The 7,963-nt window shown below is 46.0% G+C and overlaps 1 protein-coding gene across 1 annotated transcript; it reads left to right on the top strand.

The window, feature by feature from the left end:
* Positions 1 to 17: 17 nt before the first annotated feature.
* LOC106879744 (serine-rich adhesin for platelets) lies at positions 18 to 7,935 on the top strand. Its single transcript, XM_014929427.2, has one exon. It carries the CDS (start codon positions 558 to 560, stop codon positions 6,066 to 6,068), a length of 5,511 nt encoding a protein of 1,836 aa, XP_014784913.1. The 5' UTR covers positions 18 to 557; the 3' UTR covers positions 6,069 to 7,935.
* Positions 7,936 to 7,963: the final 28 nt, after the last annotated feature.

The raw sequence follows: 7,963 nt of genomic DNA, 5'->3' as shown, positions 1-7,963 counted from the left end.
GAGGGAGGGAAGTTTTTTTTACGGTGGGAGGAGAGGAAAGACGTGAGGAGTTGAGATAAAAATAAGATATTAGAGAGTGAGAGAGAGAGAGAGTAGGAGTGTGACGTCGAACGAGAGGGAGTAGAGAGAGAGAGAGAGAGAGAGAGAGAGAGTAAGAGGTGCGTTTAGTGGTGGGGGCGTCGGTGAAAGGTAAGAAAAACTCTGAAGCGGTAGAAAGGTTTTATATTTTGTGTGTGTGTGTGTGTGTGATTGTACAGTGTGAGGCGAAACTGTTGAAGAAATCGTTGCATCCACTACAGACGTCATTTTAAACTTGTGTTCACTTCTCAGCCAACATCGACGCCACACCGACACCAACACCAACACCAACACCAACACCAACACCACATCGCATCAATTTTCGCGTCAGCTTGCCTCGAATTCCACAGGCTGACACGAACAAAATCAGCAGGAACAACAACAATAATAATAACAGCAACAACAACAACAACAACAACTCCGTCAGGAAATATATAAATAAATAGAAACCACGAGCATTTCAGAAAGTGTGAGTAACTATGGCAACGAATATGAAACTTATGAAGGAGATTAACGAGCAGTTTCTGGTGTGCAAGATCTGCTACGAGGCGTACAAGAACCCCAAGACGTTGACGTGTCTGCACACTTTTTGCAGCAACTGTTTACAGAAACATGTCGACTCCGAGCAGGAGAGAACCTCTCGTTACACGCTCTACTCACGCCACGTTTATTGTCCAATATGCCGCAAGAAGACGGAGATACCGACCGGAGGAATCCGGAGGTTGCCGGATAACTTTCTGGTTTCCAACCTCACAGACGTTCTCAATCGGCTGAAGACAACAAAAGTGCAACCCTGTGAGATTTGTCACACCGTGCGTAGCAGAAGCAATGAGGCGTGTTCGAAGTGCTTGGAATGTTCCAAACTGATGTGTAAGTCATGCGTGAAGCTTCATATGACCACGAAAGTAACGCAGAACCACAGTTTGTTTGATTTAGAAGGGGAGAAGGACATTGAATGCAAAGCTCATTCCGGGGAAATCATGCGTTTCTATTGCGAACCCTGTGACGAATGTGTTTGTGTGGTTTGCACATTCCAAGAACACCGTGACCACGAAATATGCTCGTTCAGCGAGGGTTCGGCCAAGTATAAATCGACCATCGAAAACTTACTTAGCCACGGTAAAGACCGCTTGATTGATTTACGAATGAAATTGGGGATGATCAATAAGTGTGAAGGGGCCTTAAAGGATACCAGGGAACGCATACGAGACTTAGCCATCAGTTATATATCGCAAGTGCGCCAAACAGAGAAACAACTCCTGCAGAAAGTAGACGCCATGTTTGGAGATGAGATTCTTGATTTTCTCGAAAATAAATCCTGGCTTCAGGAAAACTTCGATAATCTACAGAACACTTGCAGCCTGGCTGAAATCATTGTCAAAGATAAAGGAATTGAAATTCTTCTTCTCAAAAAAGAACTTCAAAAGAAACTCGATGTCTTACTGCAACCAGATTTACCGGAAGTTCCACAACACTTGGCAACTAATATAAAGTTTGTGCCTGGCTTCGTTAAGTTGGGCCACATCAGTGTTCCGGGCAGAGAAGAAGAAGATGTGAACATTACCAGCGAAAAAGAAGCGAATTGCTCAGCGTTTAATCGATCGATGAAACATATTGATATGCAGACCGATTGTGTGACATCGATGACAAGTTCCACTACAATGTCGACCTATGTGAACCGGGAAACTGCAGCCTCGCAGACATCAAAAATAGAAATGGTGAACCGGTTGGCTGGCACCGATACCAATCACACACGAGATAAATCAACTGAAGTCTACTGGATTGACCCAAAGTCACGTGGAACAATGACTGACCCACCGCAGAGTCGGTCAAGGAGGAGTCAGACATTTTTGAATGACGATGAAAGTATTACATCGATCTGCGAGTCTTTGAAGAAGAATGTCCCCACTGAATCAAAATCCATGGAAACGGAAGTTAGTATATCGTCTCTTGATGACGTCAGTACTGAAGATCTGATGCTACTGCAACGAGCCAAAGAATCTGGTTTGGAAATACAAAGTCTTTTATCTCCTTCACAAGGTCCAGCAGACAAACAGCCGGCAAGAACTGAAGAAAAAGGTACTGGAGAGGGTTCAGTTCTCACAAGCTGTGCGTCGATCAATACAGATAAGGTATTGATTTGTGACCGTAAGGTGAGTTCGCATCTTTCGCATGACTCCGGGTCTTGCAGTCCTGTCGGCGACAGAAAATCTCGCAGACTCAGCGCCGATATCCTTGCTTTGCAGCAGAAGTTTTCTGAACCTCACGTTCCTCGCTATCAAGATAATGGTAAATCTTCGCCCTCATCTCCCAGCACGCCCCCAACCCCGACACGGTCATCTGGGCGTGGAAGTCCAGAGAGCACCCAATCTCGCAACGGTCAGAAAGAGACGAGAAATATGGAAACTGATACCTCATCTCTACTCTCCTCACAGATTACCACCCAGGGTACATCTACAGATGCAGTGGAAACGGCCAGTGCCTCAACCGAGGTCAAACCGGCCACTAATTCGGTGGGGGTCAGTGCCAAACCGAAGTATAAAGACACTGGAACCGGTGACCAAATACTCACCTTAGAGGAGAAAGTATTTGTTGACGGTGAGACGTCTCCAATAAATGATTTGCCTGGAATTCTATTCGAAGACATTGAAAGATCCACAAATCGTTGCTTATCGGCCACATCGGCATCGAAACGGTCATCCAGCTGTTTTAGTGACGTTTGTACCGAAACAGACTCGCTAAAGATGAGGGATTCTCAGACTCTGACGTCAGTGTTAGAGACGGTCGATAACTGGACACTGACCAACCGCACTGAATTCATCAACACCGCTACGTCACCCATCTTGATACCGATGTGTGAAGTCGGAGTTTCAACGCTGAATCCGGTGCTCGTCAGTCAAGGAATGTCGACGGAGGCGGTGGAACATGCCGACTCCCAAACTGAAACCAATATATTCACACAGGACAGCGAGACGTTGACCGACAGAGTGATCTCTACTGATGCACAGACCAACATCCACATCCACAGCGAGGATAGTCAAACGTGGATCGACTGCAGCACCCAATCAGAGACAGGAACCATGACGGAGACAGATGCAGGGACCAGCACCATTGAAGATTTCTTACTTTTAGCCGAAGGGGAACCGAGCGGGGATATAGCCAATATATCGGAGGTTATTGATTCCGACCAAGGGGCCAGCGAGGACGATATTTTCTTCGAACTTACAGAAGACGATGACGATCGAATGATGCACCAATGTGTTCGAGGCTGGAATAATACGATGACTTTGCTGGAATCAATGGAGAACCACAACACGTCGCTCTGTAACAAGTGCTGTCTCCAGAAACCCATTGAAGTGGCGCATAGGGCCACGATGTCGTCACCGACCCTGACTCACGACCAAGGGACTATGGTTCTATCCTTCAACACGGCACTGACAGAGTTCACTGACCGCAATGTCCAAACCATTCAGACCGCCGTGGCGGACAAGTCGATCGAAGCAGCTTTCAGTGATCCTCCGGGGAACTCGAACCTTGTCGCTGCCGAATCCAACGACGTTGCCACTTCGACCGAGTCGCTCGCCTACATGGGCCTGATGAGTGAGGTCGACATCAACGACCTCTATCTCTTGCCCGATTCGGCGTTCGATTTGCACTCGGATACAGACACGGCCAACTCCGAGTACGATTCGGACACACAGATCGAGATGGTCGACAGCGAGACTTCTATGGAGAATAGTCAGAGTGTTGAGGCTGGCACTCAAACTCCGATGTTCACTCAGTGTGAAGGGCAGTCACTGGGCCAGGAGCCGGACCCACAGACGTTGTTGCAGATGATAGACGATGATGATTCGAAACATCTGGTGAGTATAGGGGTGAATACCGTGCGTAAGGTAACCTACGAAAAAGAAACTAGCACACAGTCACGATATCTCTTTTCCAAAGGAACCATGACTTTCTATTTGAATAAATCAGATAAAGCAACCGGTTCCAACCGGTCTTCGATCGCTTCCAGGAACAGCTTATTGATCGATCGTGTGGACAAGGATACAATGACATGTAGTAGTGGCACAAGTGAGAAGGGAGTATCCACTGACTCGTCACAGCTCAATGAACAGGTGGCGGTTTGTATCAACAAGTTGAGAAATGTTCGAGATAAACTACAGAGCCCTACTTCGAAACAGGCCCCTGAGATTGGGGAACTGTCGCCGAAATCGTCGTTGGCCAGAAAAAACAAGCCCGAGTTGAAAGACTTACTGGGGTCTACCAGCGGTAATAACAGTACTTTGCCAATGTCAGGCAGCGTTGACTCGGTTGGAACTGTTTCTGCGACGACATTAGGTTCCGAACCCTGTTCTCTGACGTTTTCAACGCTTACAACACCAACAACAACAAGACCAAAGAGTTCTTTATTTTCGTCTCCGTTGTTAGCGTTTTCTTCAACATCAACTTCGTTGACGTCATCGGGACATGGCGACAACAACCATTCGAGCAGTCCGACAACAGCAACAACGACGACAACAACAACAACAACAGCAATAACAATGAGTTGCAGTGTGGGTTGTTCAACAACTTTATTGACAACGATGGCTTCATCAAACAACACAATGTCCACGTCGCTGTCGTCTGCTTCGCCATTGAGCGATAATCAACGAATCAGCGAAAGAACGACAACTCGAAAAGCGCAACCAATCACCACATTGAAATGTAGATACAAAGACGTCAACGCCGCCGCCAATGGCCTCGATAAAAGCCAGACTCTTCCGCGTCAGTTTAGTGCACCAACTAATGATTTGCAGTTACAACAACAACAACAACAGCAAGCTGGTTTATTAAATTCTTCTCCAAGTCGTCTGCCTTTGTTGCGGTACAACTCGGCACCCGGAAAAATTGTCACAGTTCCCAAACATGCCCCTCCTAAAGATCTTAGCGTTTCCCCACAGACCTCGCCAAAGTCCACAAGTAAAATACCAACGACCAGGAAACTTAACGAATCCCAGAAAGACACTATAAAAGATTACTATACGATAACTAATGCAAAACCAACAAACCAGCTACCATCGCTGCCGGCAATCACCGAGACTCGAACCCCGCCCGGCTGTTCAGACCCTTCTGGCTTGACTACCATGTCAAACTGTTATTCGAACTCCATGTCAGATTCATGCCCAGCACAAACCTTCTCCACTTTGTCTCCTACCTGTACATCTCTGACCGCTGACGACACTTCTGTCGAGCCAGCCTCTCCAGCTACCGGCAAAAGGAACACGTTAGCGACACCAGATAGTCCATGTATCAGCGGCAGTAGTAGAGAATGTTCCCCTCAGACCCGGAAAACTGGCTTCATGCAGCGACTTCTGACTCGAAAACCAAAGAAAGATACTTCAAATGATTCCAACAAAAGGCAACAACGTCACCACCAGCGACCAGATTCCTCGCCTGCCTCCGTATCGACATCGTCCAGTTCTTCAGCTCTGTCTATCAATGATTCCAAAAGTGCTACACCTTCTCCGAAGTCGCCACCAAAAAGCGGTCTGAGAGTGGGCAAGAAATCCATGTCACCCTCGCCAACATCGTCCTCAAAGACGCCAAGCACCAACGCCAATAGCAACAGACCTACAAGTGCCATTAATATGACCAACTCCTCGTCCCCGGCTTCCTCTGCGCAAGCAGCAGACGATAAAACGGCCAAATCGAAGAAAAGCCGTCCGTTTGTCTACATGCGACAGAGAATATTTTCGATCCAACATGACAACGAAGACAGTCCGGAGAGGAGAGCGCGAGCACTGGAACGTCAGAAGAAAAACGAGAAGAAGACGGAAAAGAAGAAAACAGGTTCGAGTGCAACTGACGGGAGCAACAGCAGCAGCAGTCCTGGTCTGAGAAGAGATCGATGTGAAGAAAACGGTAAAAATGGTCAAGGTGTTATCAAAACGAACGGAGAAGCGAATTTGTTGACGGTGGAAGGGCAATCGTTTGCTGATGTGTGCTGAGAACTTATACACTTATAGATGCATATACGCATAGATGCATGCATGCATACAACATATATATATATATGTATGTATGTATATAAAATGAAAATAGTGATGATAAAGGGCGATAAAAGTTGTAGTAACAATATTTATATTGATGATGATGATGATGAAGATGATGATGATGGTTACACGAAGAGAGATGCCGAAGGAGTTAGTTCCATGTCTACTTCCTCTGACTCCATTTTCACACAAGGTGAAGGGTCATACCGCAGTCAGTGCGGGGTGGGAGGGGGGCTTCGTTAGCATATTTAACTGAAAGCCCGGAAGAAGGAAGAGGAGGAGGAGAAGGGAGAGGAAGAGTAGAAGGGAGAGATGGGGGGAGAAGGAGATATTGAGACAGAGAAGCAGTAAGTCGTGCTGGTCATGGTGGAAGAGATCATTTCTAAGTGTTGCTATGACCACCCCTAGCAAGACTTGAACCCGGCACTGTGAGATATTGAAACATTACAGTGTAGAGATGTTATCGTCGCCACCATACCACTGACATCAGTACTCTATCCAGGGCAGTTGTACTCAGTGGCATTCTAGTCTCCCACTGAATAGGGATATATCATGTGACACTCAACCATGTGGGGCTGTGCACCATGGAATTTTGCCTTGTGGTATTTTAACATGTGGTACCAGACCATTTGGTACTGTACCATGTGGTATGATAACTTGCGGTATTGTTCCATGTGGCCTCCTCCTATGCGGTATTATAACATGTAGTAGTGTACCGTGTGGAAACGGACCATCTACGATACTACCATGTGGTACTATAAAAATATCGTGCTGTACCATGTACTATATTGTACCATGCGGTGTGATAACATGTATAATCGCACCATGTAGTACTGTATTACGGGATACTGTACCATGTTGAATTCTATGTTGGAATATTCTGCTGCAACATGGCGGTCGATTGGCAGAGTCGCCAGAGCGTCGAACAAAATGCTTTATTTGTTCCGACTTTCTGCGTTTCGAGTTCGAAACCCGCTGCAGCCAATTTTGTTTTTATCCTCTCGGGGACAAAACAAAACAAAAAAAAAAAGACAGATTCATAACTGAGTGTTAGCCTCTCTCTCACTCCAGCACTCACATTCTGGGAGTTCAGCTGGGTTAAATGAGTGGGGACCGGGAAGGTTTCGATCTCGGCTTGTGCTTCCCACTTGATGAAACGAAGAATGTATTACGTGATTCCACCCAGGTGGTATTCTACCCTGCTATTCTACCCTATGGCCGGCGGTATTTTAGTGAAGTGTCTTTACCATGGACATAACACAGGGTACGATCCACAGGCCTCCCTCTCCGACACTCTTTCTTCTCCTCTCCTCCTCTTCTCTTTCTGCCTGCTGAGTGTTCAGTACCTCCACATAAATCTTCACCAGACAGCCAGCCATCCGTGCCAACCTCTATATTTCATATTATTGTGCCAAATATTTCTGTGGGACGTTGTAAAACTAAAACAAGACAACAACTTACGTTAATGATTTACTGTTGTTGTTATTGTTGTTGCGGTTGCTATTGTTGTTGTTGTTACAATTTACGGATGATCCACTTCTTCCTTCTCAACATACATGGGGTATCTGAAGGCACGACGAAGCTGCAGCTACTCAGTCGTCAAGACTACTCGATACTCACCGTATTAATAATTTCAATACTCTTGTGATCAATAAGTTCGGGAGGGGCATGAAGTCCACCGATTCTCATTCCTCTACACGAAGTAAATGAACCTGAGACGTATTCGGTCATATCTTTTAGAAATATATTTCAAAAGAAAAGGGGGAAAAAATCACATACATTAAGCACAAATAAACGATACATACATACATACACGTGTCTGTATATATATATATATATATATATATATA

The sequence above is a fragment of the Octopus bimaculoides genome, chromosome 21 (assembly GCF_001194135.2).
Source record: "Octopus bimaculoides isolate UCB-OBI-ISO-001 chromosome 21, ASM119413v2, whole genome shotgun sequence".
NCBI classification, from domain to species: domain Eukaryota; kingdom Metazoa; phylum Mollusca; class Cephalopoda; order Octopoda; family Octopodidae; genus Octopus; species Octopus bimaculoides.
Note: the sequence above shows the minus strand (reverse complement) of the source record. Positions and strands in the feature narration are given on the sequence as shown.

Excerpts from the sequence above, each read along its gene's own strand:
- LOC106879744 (XM_014929427.2), top strand. The coding sequence starts at position 558 with ATGGCAACGAATATGAAACTTATGAAGGAGATTAACGAGCAGTTTCTG.